The 16699-nt window shown below is 51.0% G+C and overlaps 2 protein-coding genes across 2 annotated transcripts in view; one reads left to right on the top strand and one right to left on the bottom strand.

Annotated features, from left to right (window-relative positions):
* Window positions 1-789, top strand: part of LOC108863653 (band 4.1-like protein 4) — a 44361-nt gene extending 43572 nt beyond the window's left edge. The window contains 2 exon segments of the mRNA XM_018639670.2: window positions 321-402; window positions 661-789. Of these exon segments, the coding sequence (XP_018495186.2) occupies window positions 321-402; window positions 661-789 (211 nt within the window).
* A 2516-nt stretch (window positions 790-3305) lies between these two features.
* Window positions 3306-12013, bottom strand: LOC100907318 (complement C3). The gene is given in 19 exon segments (XM_029111565.1): window positions 3306-4914; window positions 4990-5225; window positions 5345-5657; window positions 5736-5792; window positions 5795-6025; window positions 6158-6260; window positions 6425-6633; window positions 6777-6982; window positions 7105-7286; window positions 7370-7487; window positions 7601-7848; window positions 7929-8072; window positions 8285-8475; window positions 8575-8947; window positions 9028-9287; window positions 9404-9746; window positions 9975-10211; window positions 10345-10516; window positions 11958-12013. Coding segments are annotated over 19 exon segments (5034 nt in total). The 3' UTR covers window positions 3306-3559.
* Window positions 12014-16699: the final 4686 nt, after the last annotated feature.

Genomic DNA, 16699 nt, shown 5'->3' with positions numbered 1-16699 from the left:
ATATTCCGAAAATCCATTCGCTTTTTCGGGCGATTTTTCGGGAGCTGCCGATTCAGTCAGGCGCGAAGCCTCGATGTCGGATGGGCGTTGCTCGCGGACTTCCCCCTGAATGACTCGGAAAATATCTGGCGGACGAGGGCTTCGCATCCTCAGAGTATGATGGGCATCGAGTTTTCGCTTAACTTGACTCGTCGGAGCCTCTTGCCGTGTCAAGTCCACGTTCTTCGACGGTGGGATGACTCGGAGAGATTGACCCCCGACTCGCCGCCCAAGGCTATAATCTATGGCAGTATCCAAGCTAAGACGAAATTCGATTTCAGCTCGAGCACGTCAGGTTCATCTGGAGGGATGCGAGTGACATTTCAAAATCCCCCCGTGAGCCAGCCGTCACCACTTGCCAAGGTAAACTGGACGAACCAAGTTGGAGGAGTAGTGACCGCGTGACACTTCTCAAAAACGGCGACTTATTGTTGAGTTTTCGTTAGCCAAAGGTTTGCTTTCGTTCGTTTCTTTGGAATAATTTTGCTGGGAGACCTAAAAGCGCAATTAATTTGTCTGCTTTCGTACTCCGATTCGAGTGTTGTTTGTCTCCGATTTCCTGGCTGCACTGGTGCATGAGCCGGACAAGCTCGAGGATTAATTCTGTCATCGTCTCTGCAGTTACCTTCATCGGGCTCCCTGCCCAGGAATCACAGTCCGATACCGGTGGCGCCTCCGAGCTTGCCGTCACCTCAAAGCAATCAGTTGGTACTGAAGACTTTCCAACCTTTGAAGAAATCTACATGCTGAGCGAGCGAGTGTGCGACGAACGAACAAATTCTTATCTCTCCCTGGCTGTGTGTGATGAATAAACGATACCTACTTAAGATGGAATCGAGACGACCACCGAGTGTCGACCACAAATCTTATCAGCTAGTTGAGTATTGACAGAGATGGTTTTCGAAAACATCAACCCCTATGGGGAATACTTGAATGGAATTCCATAGGAATGGATGGAAGTCATATTGAAATTCAGTTTAGCCGTGATCCTCATGACAGCCGATTGATTCGCACTATCCTCGGAGCGGAGCTAGCGCAAACGGAGATATTACCTATTTAACCGATTGAAGGCTCGGGAAGACGTTTCGTTCGATGTCCTCTATGTCCAGGCTCTGATGTAATTTAAGGACCCTGCCTCCCGGCCTTCGAAACTTCCCTCACAAGTGGCTAACAGCTTCAGAGAGAAGCCTCTGGTTCATCGGCCAGCCCCTTGTTCTGTGGAAATCGCATATATGATTTTCTTGTCTCCACCTGAACGATGCCAAATACCGATGCTGAGATCATAATAAATTGTGTCATCGCATAAACTCTCTCTCCATCCGATTGAATGGAAATAGCTTTCTCTCCGATTCACTCGTCGGTAGTGAAGGCTAAGAAGGAATCGGATTGGAGCCAGGATGGCGGATGGCGGCGTTCTCAGCCTGTAAGCAAGTGCACGAGAGTTCATCCCGCGACTTTACGTTTCTCTTGCTGCCGTAGGTCCTCGCCATATGATAAACCTACCTAATAAAATAGCCTGACAACATGAAGTCCTTGTCTTTCACCACCTGTAGTGAGCCGGCCTCTCGAATTCCCGATGGGATATTGAGGCGAAAATTCGACGAGTCAATGGCTTTGATTCTCCTATATCTTCCAGTACGAGGGGACGTATTCCTCGACACAGAAGAGTCTGGTGGGAATGAGCGCGAGGTGCCGGTTTTCAGTTCGCTGTCATTTCATGAAGTCGCCGCTCGCGCAAGAGATGGTGAGGGTGCGATCCCTGCTATCGGCCATTCCTTGCGGGATTTCCATACGGAGTCACCTCACCAAGCTCCAATAGGGCGTCACCTTACGTCGATTTCCATACGTTCGTAGGGAACCCTTACCAAAGATCAGGTACCCGGCCTCGATCCTCCCGGGAACATTTGCTTCCAGGACCGTCCTCGGGAGCAATACCAAGACGGTGACACCCGGAGATGGATGTGCGGTGCAGGAATGAAATAGGAAATATCCTCAACGAATAAGCAGGGTCAAATCTGCAATTCTTTCCCGAGGAGACGTCTTCATTGCTCAACTGCTCGACCATAGCTCTAATGGAAAAGGACGGAGTTGAAGTCTGAGCTGATGTGGAGAGCTCACAAAGCTTGGGGAACGTCTTTCGAGCGTTCGTTAAGCTCCCGAGGCAAGCCCTTCATCCGAGTGACTGTCCGCTCGTTCGTCGGTTGGTCAGCTCCTTCGCCAGTCCGAAGGTTTGTTCGCTGTTTACCCGCTTCGCCCGTCTCCCTGTTCGTTTGCTGATGAGGTCAGGTAGCTCACTACAAATAGAAACGGCCTTTGGGAGCGCTGCCATCTGTTACGGTCGGCCATCAAAGCGAGCGTCGCTTTCTCTGTAGAACTGTTGAATCCGGAGGGAACTTTCGACCGAATGTTCGACGCGGCGGCGAGTCATCGGCGGTGCGAGCGATACATTAGGCGGCTTCATCATTCCATTGATTTCATGCCGCTTGTCATTCTCCGCGCGAGCTTCATCTAAGCCGAATGCTTTCATTAATCCACTCGTTCATTCAGCCACCCCGGCGTCATCCATACGCTCGATGAAGAATCAATCGGGACCCTTTCGGATAGCACTTTTCAATCACCGCCTTGCTGATGAGTTTCGAATTGAGTGCGGCTTTCGTTGAGACCGGGTGCCTCGGTTCGGATGTCGCTCGACCGACCGACTGAACGCGCCGTCACTGACTGCCGGTCGCTCCGACTCTGTCGCAAGCACCGAGGGAGGATCAATATGTCGACTGTATTTTGTGCTGAGGCATACCAAACGTCCCGGGCACACTGTGAAGCCCCATATTCGCTAACCCCGGCCTCGAGCTTATTGGACTGACTCCTTGCAGGGAGATTATTGACAACGGTGCCGCGACACGTTCCCGACCGCGAAGACATGCGCCCGCAAGCCGGCGAACCGTCTCCCCGACATCATTCTCCGCGTGTCGTTCCGCACCGATGCTGAATGTGTGTTTTTGGGGTTTTGAGCGAGAGATATTATCCACACCGTCGTCCGGACTCATTCTGGAACGAAACGACGCTCGAGCCTACACCTCGTCGGTGACGCTCCGCAGAGATGATCAGGGCTAAGGAAGGGATTTGCGTCAGCTTGGCAAACGCCTTCATTCGAGCCAGAAATAATTTCTCCATCGCGGGACCCGAAAGCTCGATCTCTATTCTTAGTTCGATGTCCTCGATCGATCGATTCTACGGCGCAGAGATCTTCGAGGCAGAAGCTTTTCGAGAATTGAGGTCTTAGGTTTATTTCGAGAATCCGCATTAAATATAGAAATCCGCAGAAAATTCCCCATTCACACCATCATAACAAGTAACTACACGCAATCATCATCGGCTCTATGTATTTCAGCACCGTTCTTGTAATTCCGCTTACCTACGAGCATCAGAGAGATAGAAATCGTTCCTCGATGTCCATGACTCGACCGAGCCGACTTCTCGATCAATTCACGGACACTTCTTGTTTTTCTTTGTACAATCCTCTCTAGGCACAGTCCACCTGTCGAACCTTCAACAGATCGAAATTGCCTTTGATGTGGGTGTCAATCACATCTTTCGGGAAGAAAACTCTTGAATTCTCGTTCAGGCTGTAGAATGTCTGCAAGCTTCCTTCTTCGGTACGATGCGGAATACTCTCGTCGCCGAAAACCATGTACGTCAGACCTGTGGCCATCAAGTTCTTGCAGTACTCCTTCTGCGTGAAGGTGACGACAGTGCTCCGCATAGGGAACTTTTCACGCCATGCATGCGTCACGTTCATTTTGAAGAATAGTGTCCGCTGCTCTCGCTTCATATCTATGACCTTGCCTTCGACAACGAAATCGTGCTCGCAGATTATTCGCTTAGCGACGCTGCGTCCATTCCTTGTGGTCGACAGATCCATCCTCGTCCTTGTATCGAACGGAATCAGCGACGGACAGCTGTTCTGGAGGCATTTGCACATCTTATCGCTGTCGCCGTCGCATTCTACGAGAACCCTCCGGATCTGTGAGAGTTCGTAGAAAATTGGACAATTCCCGATTTTGTTATAGTAATCGTAGACGGAAACCGCAGCTGGCTGAGCGTTCACTACCGTGAATTCTTGGACGACTCGGAACGAGAAGCACGTATTTCTGTGCGGCTCGAATTCGCTCACGTACAGAGTGACCCGGTCGGGCACGATATCGAACTTTTCGATTTGTCGCTCTCGGACAAGCTTGACAAGATCCTCTTTTAAAGCTTCGTATCCAGTGATCATGTCCACCTGAACGATACTCATCGCCGTCGCCGTATCCGCGAGCAGATACGCGCAAACGTCCAAGCGGTAAACTAGCTGATCCGCTCTCAGCGAGCGTTTCTGCCGACGATGGCGCTGAAGGAGAACGTCCACCGTCTTTTCGGCTTCACTCTGGTCGTAAGAGTAGATCTCCAAGTCGACAGAGTCCGCGTCGGATTCCTGGCTTGAAATGGTCACGTTGAACGGACACTTGTCCTTAGCAGGAATTATCGTGTTGTATTTGATCAGGACGGATAGCACCCCGCTCCCGTGACCGGTAGCGTGCACTTCGAGCTTATCGGACGATACTTGGGTCGACAACGTCTGCGGGATGGACGCCGATTCTCGCTTGACTCGGAGAATTCTCTCGACGTTCTTGCCATCGCTGAGGTGAAGTGAAAGATCGACGGGCGGCTGAGGGTTTGTCGAGAGATATTCGCTCAGAGCCTGCAGAGCAACCACGGTGTCCTGAGTCGACTGGAAACCACCATTCAGAGTCTGCTGAGAGATGAGCCAGTAGAATATCGGAGCGGCAAGGCTCGTCCGCTTGGCTTTCGTAGCGGCGAGGAGTGCGTAGGCGGTTCCTGGAATGAAGCGATGCATTTGTCGTTTCGCTTGGAAAAATACTCGATCCCAACAAGAGTTGTTCCGGCACGAACCTTCAGCAACCCATGGATGGTAAGCATCCTCTTTCAAACGCAGAGTATTTGTGTCCGCATCGCTTCTCATCAAGTCCGCCATATGGTCCAGAGCCGAGTTTGAGTAGTTCGTATTGCTCAGAGCGTAGGCAACCAAGGCCGCTGGGTAGCCCTCCGTGGTCGTGTCGTAGTTCTTCATGAGGAAATTCTTAGCCGCCGAGACGCTCTTGCGGTATTTCGCGCGAACGTCGCCGGAACTTCTACGGAAGAAGATTATCGAGTCAATGGCGAGAAGCGGAGCCTTGAATCCGTAAGATTCCTGGATTTCCCGCGATTACGAAAAAGCCAAACTATCTAGAAGCCTCACGGAACTCACAGAAGAGGAGCGCACTCATCGAGTGCGGCGGTTACGAAAGAGGTCAGAGCGAGTTTTCCTTTGACACCGCCCAGAAGAGCTTTGTGGAGAATGGGTTTGATCTCTCTGAAACTTCCGTCTGGCTGCTGTTTCGTCGTTAGCCACTCGATAGCTCCCGAAGCAGCCAGTGGGAACGTCTGAGGATCAGCGAAGAACTGAGCAGCCCTACAGTAGACTTTCGCGACGAATGCGGTCAGCCAAATACTGCTGCCTCGATTCCTGAAGGCACAGAAAGATCCATCCCTCTTCTGGAAAGTCATCTGGCGCGAGTAGGCTGCAATCGAACGGTGAGGAATTAATGAAACTCTGTTCGTGGCTCGCCCGCGCAAACCCGACGAATCACGAAACTCACCCAGCATCATGTTTTGTTTGATCTTGCTCTCCTGTTTCGGGTCCAGGGTCCCAATTTTTTTTTATACTCGGCGATGAACACGATAGGTGCGAGTCGCATCATGTTCTGCTCTCCACATCCCTTCGGCAACGAGACCAGAGTTTCGACCTCGTTGATGCCGGCGTGTACGGCAGGGCCCATTTTTTCTCCTATAACGGACAACGTCACCTTCGGAGTGCCGTCGACGACGTCTTTCGGTAATAAGGTGTCAATCGTAATCGTTTGGTTCTTCTTGTCGGGATCGATCTGGGCTAAAAATGCATAGGAAGTCGATGAGAGTCGGTTACTCGGGAGCTCTTCCGAACCGCGGAGAATATTGGAGGAAAAAAGAGGGAGGAACTTCGTATAGGGCCCTCGTCCCGTATAGATGTTCCACAACCTACATATACAGCTCGGACCGCATTCGATGCTCCGGGCTTTCCTTCTCTGGGTGTTTGTCGGATCGATCGAAACCGAATACGACTGTCGAACTTCCCGGCCTTCGGGCTGGAGAAACAATAAATTTTAGGAGCCGAAATCTCGGGCGACTTGGGCAGGTCGGGCTGATGCCGATCCCGAGACTCCTCTGCGGGAATGATCTCCTCGTGACTTGCCGCCACGCGGAAAAAGATTGAAATGCAGGAAGGCTCCGCGTGCGAAACACTACTCACAACGACGTAGAGCTCCTTGACGACCGAATCGCTCCCCTCCGAGCTGATGGCATCAATTTTCAAAGGGAAATAACCTTCTTTGAGCGGGAAGACCGGGATGCCAACTTTGAACGCCGAATTGGCAGCGATGTCGAACCTAATCGAGTCAGATTTCGATCCGGGCCGCGCTTGGGTGCAAACGTCATTCACCCCGTTTATGTAAAGATTTCCTGGAATCCCAAAGTTTCCTCAGCGTCACAATGACTGTCGACGGCTGGCTCCCTTCGGTGGCAGAGTTCAGCCAGGGAAGTCATCCCGTTGAGATAAATCTTGCGGAGCATGAATTTTCGGAATGCCCCCCGCAGGAACTCACCGAAGATATTCTTGTTGTTGTAATTGTACAGAGAAACCTTGATGAGGACGTGCTCGTTCCGCACAACTTTGTACGGGAGATCGACTTGCAGGAAGAAATTTTGTTCTATGGCGACTTGTATCGGGGGCTGTGCACATATACCACCCTGAGGGTTCACCGACACGCTTTGGATCGACCACGTTGTGATGCTGTGCGGAAGTGTGACACTGATGTCTTTGCGGCCGGAATCTGCGAATCATCGATCGACACGTGATTTTTTGAGGACCGAGTATTCTGGATTCCATCTCCCCGAACCCGAATGGTAAGGAAGGGAAGGAAGGATGGATGCAGGAGCGAGTTAACACTGAACGAACCTTCGATCAAGATTTCTTGGAACAGAAATGATTCGCGGAAATCCCGCCTGACCTTAGATTCAGGTATCGATTCTTCGACCTCGTCGGCCTCTCCGAAGCGACCTGCACATGTGGGCTTAGTATATTGCAGATTCGAGGAATAGGGAAAATATTTGGGCTATATGAAGAGTATATCAGCTGAGGTTCACCTCTCGACGAAAGTGTTGAAACCTCGGGGTTCGCCCCAAACTTCTCGAGGACGACATAGCCTACGCTATCCTTGGCGCAGCATTCCAAGAAAGTTTTTTGGCAATGCATCTTCAGGCGATTATCTTTACGGAACTCATGGATCAAAGCTTGGCTTCTCTCTTCGCAGCTCCTTGAAAAGAATGCCGGAGTTTTCGAGTTTTCACGTACCGGTCGGAGGAAATTCACGATACATATGTACTAGCTCGGCAGCTCCGAGAGCCCCATATCTTTTGCGAGACCAACTTGTTTAGGATGTAGTTGGAGAAAGCCAAACGACAGCATTTTTCTCCCAAGGGGTCGTTTTTGAAGCGGTCGACGATGGCATCTCTACGGGTTCGTCTGTGCAGGACTCTCGCGTGGCAGTTCTCGACGTCAGGAACGTCGATTCTGTCGGTGAACACGACGACCCCAGCATGTCCTGCAGAGCTTGCGAGATCTATGCCCCCTCCGTCTTTGCAGCCTCGGTCGGTTGCTTCCAGTTTAGAGAATATCTGGGAAATCGAAACTCCGTTAGTGATCTTGGTGGAGACAGGGTGGGGGTAGGGAAACTCCCAAAATGTGAACCACTCACAGAGTTCCTCGTTAGAATATTATCCTTGCGGATGGCGTATACGGCTTCATCGACAGCCATAATCCCGATCACTGTTCCTCGTTTTGCTCCGCTGACCTCGATGTTTCCGACACCCCCGGGTATCGGATATATTGTCTGTCGGAGCTGTCGGGGCAAATAAATTTCCTTAAGAGATTATTCCCAACCCGTCTCTGGAAACCTCGATGTAAGGGGGATAACTCCCCGCGTGAGCTCCCATGGTAGGTTATTCCCCGCGAGTTCAGCCGCTAGCGGTAGGAAAGCCACGGAATACTTGTTCTCGGGAATATTTGCAATATTGTTGCTAGAGGTCGAGCGAGAGCTGCGTTACCACTCACCTCATAGTCCGCGTGGCGACAGTCTTGCTCGATTGCAATGAAAAAACTGTCGATGAAAACCTCACCGTTGCTCTTCCAAGCGATTGCTACTATCCGTGTTTTCGGTGACATCTCAGGAGTTATGTCGAAAGAGAATCCCTCTTTTGTACTTGTGGACGAGACTCGAATGTTTTTCGCATTCATGATCTTCCCTGGAAAAAAAAACATATCTCAGGATTCAGATCTTCGTGGGTCACGCACAGCATGATCCCCGGCCCTGGAAACTTCCCCGCGTATTTCGATGTCCTCACCTCCGGTGACAGCAGCCACGACGGCCCCGACGAAAACTCCTCTCGGGTGGAAATTCAACTCAGACTTTACTTCATTACCCACTGAAAATCTCTTGGTGACGGGGATTTTCCTCAAGGCGATATATTCCCTCCCTTTGTACGCTTTCAGAGTGGCGGTATGACTGGACGTGAACGGAGGGTTCCCGACTTCTAGGCTCACACGAATCTGGGTGTATTTCGGATTCGTAGGTATGAGGAAGCTCGCAATGCCGTTCTCATCTGTGCGGACCAACTTTTGAGGGAGATTAGTGATTCTCCTCTCGTCATCATCGAGAACTTTGATTTCAACGGCGACATCCGACGCGATTCGGCCGTTCGCATGAGTGACTTGAACCTGGGAAGGGATCGAGAATCGTGTTGAGAGAGCGGTCTAGGGGAGTCCACGGATCATTTTCCAATCTATTAGGCACCTACGGTCGCGAGAGCTGGATATCCCGGTCTGATCTCCTGCTGCATTTGCGCGTGAATCTTGTACAGGTTCCGCTCGAACAAGGCTTTGTCAGTGAAACCGGATTCCTGTTTTGACGTCGACTGCTCGAGAACGACGGCTTCGATGAGTAATCGCCTCTGGTGAACGCTGGGCTGCCAGCTGTCCCCGACCTGATACGGAGTGAGATCCACTTGGAATTCGGCTTCTCCTTCCTCATCCAGTACCGTCCAATTACCCGCGCTCTCTGGAACGAGGAACGGGTAAACCTAAGGGTGGAGCTCAAACAGAAGGGGAGAATTGATCTGTTTTTCACCGCTCCCTAATCACCCTTTGGATCGGATCTTCTAGGATTTGACTCACGGTATTGCTGAGGGTCACCGGCGGCTGTTTTCAAGAACTCCTTGATCATAACTTGACCGCGAACAGGTTTTCCATAAACGTGCGTAGCCTTCACTCTGACGGGAACTGACTTCATGCTCGGAATTAAGGTCTCCGGCATATCGACGTCGACTCTGAAGGTTGGAAGGACGTACTCCTCCATACCGAAAGTGGTTCTTTCGCTTTGTTTGAAGCCATCCCCATAGAGCACTTGGACCAGCCATTCACCGAGCATGGGATCTTCTGGCAATGTATAGTTGAAGCTAAACAAACTTTGGCTTGGCTCGTGGAAGTCCTGCGACATTGCGAGCTGACCGTCGGGATTCTGAAATAATCCAGTTTGAGTTGTCAGATCGCAATTCCCTCCGGGGACTCCATCCCGGCTGTTCGTGGCTATCAGGGGAAGTCGTCGACAGAAACGCCCCGAGAGCAAACGAGTGAAGCTTCTGATGACTTCAGGCAATGAACACCCTTTTTATGAATCACGAGTGACGCAATTTTCGCGACCTGGCGATATTCCGGCTAAATTCTGTCATCGGCTTCACGCACTCACCTTGACTTGCAGCCGATAGGTACGATTAGCCGGCAGAAGGTTTTCGTCGGTTGCCATGAAACGGACGTGAACTGTCGTTTCTTTCGGGTTGTAGAGAGGTTTGTCCGTCTGGAGGAATATGTGTCCGGACTTCTGGCTGACTTTCAGTGTCTTCACTTTTTTCGATCCGTTCAAAGCGGTTTTCAAATCAATGTACGGAGTGAAGTTCTTGTTGATCCGGAACTTCAAAACCGCGATCTGAAGCGAAATCATTTGAAATGTCCTGGACCCCGGTCCAACGACTCTTTTCTCTATCGCTTCTCGTTCTACAGTCTTCTGATCCGGGATACTTGTGTCGAATGAGCAACCGTATTGAAAATTCATCTCGTACCTGTCCGGGTTGGAGATCCACTTTCTTAGCGACATACTGGGCATCAACTCCCAGATTTGGATTATCTTCCAGAGTGACTTCCCCTCGAAGAGCTCGGTTCTGGTCATTGATCAGGAGGATCGTCTCCTCGTTACCGGCAACCAATTGGTTTGGTGATACGACGATGTATGCTCTGCAAAGATTCGTAATAAAAACCAGGTGGAAAAGGGCTCGAGCTGAAGGTCCCGTCTCTGGCGGGGAGGTCCGGATCCCGCGACCAACCGTTTCTAGATGAGTAGAATTGATTGAATTGCCGGTTGGGGACGCCCGGGAACGGATCTTCGAGAAGGCAATGACGAACACTCGTTGATTGGAGTGACTTCGACTCTCGGAAATTCCCCGAGAACCGAGACCGGCATCTAAGCACTCGACAATCACAATGACGCCAGTAAAAGAAATTTTGAAAGGGACCATTGGTTGTCCGTACGAGACAACTACGTTTCCTTGGCCCATGGGAAAGAAACCCGACTACATCCCGTAGATACGAAGCGACCCGGAGCTATTCTTCGAATCATTCAACCTGGCATCCAGCTTTTCGCCGAGTTATCGATAAACAAGAAATCATCATCATCATCATCGAGTATATGATTTGATTCAGTATCCGCGTCTGATAAAACGGACATATACATGGAACCAAGACGAGAGCAATTTTCGTGACTGATGATCACTCGTCAACAAGGTTTCAAGGCTCGCTTAGGAAGTCACCGTCTTCACGCTTTTAGTTCTCGCATCGTAGCCTGATTGTCACTCGCACCCGTGTGGCTGCCGTATGGCAGAAGAGAAATCTAGCGACAAGGAGGACGGAATCAATCACTCCGAAATTTTCGCAAATTGATCGACGAATCTCGGGGTTTTTCCAACAAATACACCAAAGACCACAGGGCTGGGCTCGAGATAGAATGAAGTGACGTCTCAGCTGTTCCTCCAAGATGGATATCCGTGAAAGGTCGAAAATGGCATGCATGATATTTCGCTCCCGTCTCAGATCGGAGTACTCCCCCTGGAAGCTTCCCGCGAATGGCCCGTGAATTGAATCATGTCCACAGAGCACGAGCCGCGGTCTTTCTGGGTCTTCCCCACAGCTCACAGGGTTCACCAACGGAATCTCAGGATCCAACGTCCCAGTCAGAGGAATATCAGTTGAGCAACAATCGATCTCCATCGCGGTACAGCAGACGTTCGGGCATCGATCTTGTGCCAAAATATTCCAGAAGTTATGGCGATTCTTCTGCTGGGAAGGATCCGCAGGGTCTATCGCTGACATTCTTTCTCACAGAGCGTTTTTGTCTGGTTGCGATGCATGACGGTGAGATTCAATACTGGTTTCGTTCGGAAGTTTCTCTTGTCATCGCGCTTGAGAGACTCTCCTCACTCTGAGTAAATGAGAGTTCGTTTCTCCCGAGTTGAGTGAAAGCGCCCGATCATTATTGTAAACATTGTGTGTCTCGCGCGTAGTGCCATCGTAACATTCGAGAACAGATATCGAGCGGATGATTTCAAAAGGATACTCGTCGGAGCTGCACATGTTTATTTATAGTACTTTCCTATCAATCGACGTCATTCTTGACGCTTACCTCGTCAGCGTACACAAGGCACTAAGAATCAAGAGTTTGCAGCAGGTCGACGTCATTTCGAGCTCTTCTGGCGGTAACAACAGTACACTTCACCGTAAGGAGGCACTCAATCTGACGTCATGACACAAGGGTCGCACATTCCGGTTGTTCCTCTTTCAGCTCGGGAACCATGGATCACGGAACCGAATCCGCGCGGCGCTTCAGCTCCGATGCGCTCCGAACATCCGCTGATCTCAACACTCTCACAGGAGCTCAAGATATTCGCTCTTCTTCCGTGGGCTTGGGTGGCTGGTTTCGGTTCGCGGGGAGCTTCTCCCGACGATTATCGTCGTGCCTCCCCCCGGTAATCACAAGCGGGCGAAGAGTTCAAATCCTTTCGTATCGGCTCGCGTGGCCACCGTTCCCGTCTGTGATCGTAACGATCAGTCGATCTGCCGGCCAGGAATCGTAGCCGTGCCAGTACTGACAGATTAACACCAGTCACTGCAGTAGAAAGGATGACTATCAGACGATGAAGCGAACGGATAGGAGGAGCGCACTGGTTGCTCGCTCGCTGTGTGCGATCTGGAGAGGTCGTTGTCAGAGTTGTTCTTTCCCCGTCTTCTCTCTATAACATCTCTTTCGTTTTCTCGTACAGTGCTCTTACGAGCAGACACACGGCGTCGAACACGTCCAAACAACTCGGGAGGTAGATTCGAGGCGAGCTCGAGCAACTCCGGCTTTCTCTGAGTTTCGTCGATCCCATGAGTTCATTCTCAGCTGCCTCGGAATCTGTTCAAACACGTCGCCCGGGATGATCGCGCTGGGATGCCCCTCGCCCGATTGCAAACTCGAATCGACATCTGAGACTTCTCTCGATCTGGGATTGTGGGAAGCCCGATTCCTCGAGCCCCGCTCGGAATATTCTACTTTTGTCCTGAATGACGAATGCCGACCCATCCGGTCAGAACGGGTTGTGTGAAGGGAGGAGCGATGATCTTTTGTCATTTCCAAGCGCGCGATATGACTCGGGCTCCGTGAAGGATAGCCCGGCTGTACAGTCGACATGACTTTTTCTCTGTCGTGAGTTCGAGAAGATTCTTCCCGGGAGACCGCTTACTTTTCGGGAGGACTTCCTGAAAATCAAGAAGATTGCTCAAGTTTCAATGGCGACGGGAGCGTTCTGCAAGGTCAAAACATTTTGCGTGACTTAGTTCCGCTGAGCATGAGACCCTTAACTTGACCTCACACGAACATCCGAGAGCAAGGACTTCTAGCTCTGTATGTTTTGGGTGCACCGACACTCCAGATGAGCCACTTTGTACATTATTCGACTCGAGCAAAGCCTCAGATGATGATTTTCAACCCGCGATATCGTCGAACAATTCGAGCCTCGCTTGCATGCGCTGAATGGGCGCTTTTCCGAAATCACATTCAATTGAGACTTGAGGTTAGAGAAAATAATTGAAGTTGCCTACGCTCCTCGAGCCGCACGCTGCTGTGATTCTTGCTCCGGGTCGGTAGGACTTTGGAATCTGTGGTCTTTCGACTGAAAAGTCATTCTCAACGTCGCCGGTGCCACACGGTCTACGGTGTCTCTCGTGTCAGCCAGCGGATGTTTTGCAACCATTCATCATCATCTAGAGCTCGGTCATGGAGCAGCCATGAGCACCGATATGTAATGAAGAATTCCTTACATCTTGGAAAATCCCAATATCCCACCAAAGTCTACCATACCTGACAACCTGAACGGTCTATGTCTTCCGACAACTAATGGCACGGTGTCGAACGCGAAAACGGCGTCTCTACTTCCGTCCGGTACGCATGGCGTGAAGTCGTGAACTTCCACTCCGCCGAGGGATTCAATCAGCTACGAAACCGAACGAAATATCCATGCACGTTCTAATTTAATTGCAGTACCAAAATATATCATCACGCCCGCGCTCTGGTGTTTCACGGTCGGACAACCATCAAAACCGGGCGATCAAGCAGACGCCTGGAGCTGCCGCCGGGTCTGTCCCGTGTCCCGTAGCATATGTCTCGAGATCAATGATTGGGCAAGCAGAATGCGAGAATGCAACCAGCTAAGATTCTCCCAAGCGTATATCGAATCCATATCCAATAGAAAGTTCTAGAAGCTTTCTCTGGAAAATAGCGTGGACGGGAGAATCCATTTGAGGAAAAAGTTTATGGTACTAATTCTAGGACAGTATCCCATGTTATTCCCTGGACTTTCCGTCAAGGAATGGGGTCCCATGGCAGACCACGCTATTATGCTCGTGGGGTCGGTGATGCAGCGCCGTAGCCGGACGCGTGAACTTTTTGAACTTGGCTTCCTTTAATTTGCAAAGATCGAGCATTGGATCATTACGGATAGAGTATAGATTGCGCTCCATCTCCAGGGTTCTGTTTTCGATAGATGACCCTGCTCTTCCGGCCGTGAGGGTGGGCCGCGATGATGTAGTGCGAAAGACACATGTTTTCGTTGAACTCCATATGGGTACTACCACAGATGCTCGAGGGGCGGTACAAAAGATCTCAACGGCTCCTACGGAAGCCAGGTCATTGTTGTTCAGAATACATATCTCCGACTGCGAGTTCCCTACGACGCTCTCCCCGTTTGGGATCCGCAAGATAAGATCCTCCTCTCGGTCGAAACTCTGAAGGTATGCTCGCCCATATGCATCGGCGGCACAGATGTCCCTGTTTTCGTTTAGACTAGAGACTACGTTGTCGTGTCGTCGGGATTGTTTTATCGCCTGGATAGGAGTAGTTTCGGATTTCAAGTGATGATTTCGTGTCAAGGATGTGAACCCCTACCTCTAGAATGCTACGTACGAGATGAGATTAGGTCGTCGTTCTTCTTTTTGATCCTCGATAACCCGAGGTTTTCCCCAGAAGCTCTCCCGGCTAAATCTAGATGAGACGATTGGTTGCAACCTTCGCATACGGTACGGCGGACCGCAGCTGCTCGAGTCATCTCGACATTCTGTCTTTTCCTCCGATCCGACGTACCAGAATCTTCTTCTTCGAATCCCCTTCCTCAAGGAATCGGTGCGATGTCGCTGTAGCCCCATTCGTTGAGGCGGACGTAAGCAACTCGATCCGTTCACCACGTCGGGAGAATGATATTTCTACAGCGAAGGCCCGCTGTGAACCATGACTCATGGTACATGAGCCTCGAAGCCACCGGCACGATTTGGGGACAGGATTGCTATGCCGCAAGAATTTTTTCTAGCCTCGACGGTAGATTGGAAGAAAATCACATCGATGGATTCGGCTCCGAGCATCGATGCGCATATTGTCCCAAACTCTGCGAAGGAAGGAGAGGATGGTCCTTGCAAAGGCGTGCAATCCCATGGTGCCGCCACGTGGCGGGACGGGGCGGCCTCCAGACGCCGCCCCCTCCGACTTGTACGTACCTGCGCTGTCCAGAGTCTCGGGTTATCATTTCTGCTTTTACAAGTCCCGACAAGAGTCGAAATATGAAGATCCTGTTGTCTCTCCGGAGTTGAAACTCTGACCGTCAGAACACGGAGTCGCACAAGTATATTATTCCCGGGTTTCTTTGATTTCTCCAATGTCGAGAGGAGCTGCGAGTATAGTTTTGCGGAAGAGCCTCAATGACATCTCTGAAAAAGCGGTCTCGATCGAGAGTATGGCGACACTCTTCAGACGCGAGGCTGCCATCGTTGACCGCAAATGAGCTCTTATCAACTTACCAGCCGTCAAGCGCGGCCCGAGGCCGCGATCACCGAGCACGGATAAAGAGAACGATCTCCGCTCTACAGAATCAAATCAGTGCCTTTCGAACCACAATAGAAGGACAGCGTACCTTAGTACCACATAGTACCACATGAGGTTCGTGGTCAAGAAGGAGAGTTTCTTGACAATCACTGGGCGGAGGGGTAGAAGATGATAAAGAGAACATCAGCTTGCACACCTAGGCATGATTCCGCAACTGCCGAAGCACATGTGCGCGGAAATTGGTGTGGAGAAAGAGCCGAAAAGTTGCTCACAGACGGAGCGCTTGCGCCCTATAGAATGAACGCTTTTTATTCTTAGGAGCTCCTCCCACAGCAAGTGACGCGTATCGCTGGGGTCCGGAAGATGCGGAGCTTGACCACTATATATGGCCACGAAGTTCCGAGCGCACACCTGTGAATGAGCAGTAGGAGCTCGAGAGGACCTTTCCTCCACTTATGAGCTTGGTCTTCGTCGTCGGCTGACGCAAGGGGAGTCCGACGCCGTATTCTTCGAAACACGGAGAGTTCCTACACGATGTATTCTGAATGTTCCTGTAGAGTACAAATAGAGTCAGTATTCAGGAGGTTCCGCGGGATCATGAATTTTAATTTCTCGGCGCTCGAAAAGGATCTGAGCAAACGGCGACTTCACTCCTTGGGTTATCCTGCCGATTGAACCATACGCGTCTCGTCGGCGTGATATCTCATGCCCATTGGATATCGGAGCGTCGCTCGCGAGAGCCGGTTTGCTCGAAGGCTTCTCGAGCCCTCCGCGAATTTTTCCCGCAGTTGTCAGAGCTCCGTCGACGAGCTTCCTCAATCGGCGTTCCCATCATATCGTTCCGTGAAAAAAAGCTAGGTTGAAACTGCTCTCTTTCCTCAGGATATTGCCCGTCTTGACTCTCTAGAGACCGAGAATTTTAGTACTCCAGTACTCGTGTCGGTGTGTGGTTGAACCTCGAAATTGCCGCCCTATAGAAAGTGCCGCCCGGGGCGGACCGCTCCCCTGCACGCCAC

The sequence above is a fragment of the Galendromus occidentalis genome, unplaced genomic scaffold (assembly GCF_000255335.2).
Source record: "Galendromus occidentalis unplaced genomic scaffold, Mocc_1.1 scf7180000077450, whole genome shotgun sequence".
Classification (NCBI taxonomy): domain Eukaryota; kingdom Metazoa; phylum Arthropoda; class Arachnida; order Mesostigmata; family Phytoseiidae; genus Galendromus; species Galendromus occidentalis.
This window is presented reverse-complemented; position numbering and strand designations above follow the sequence as displayed.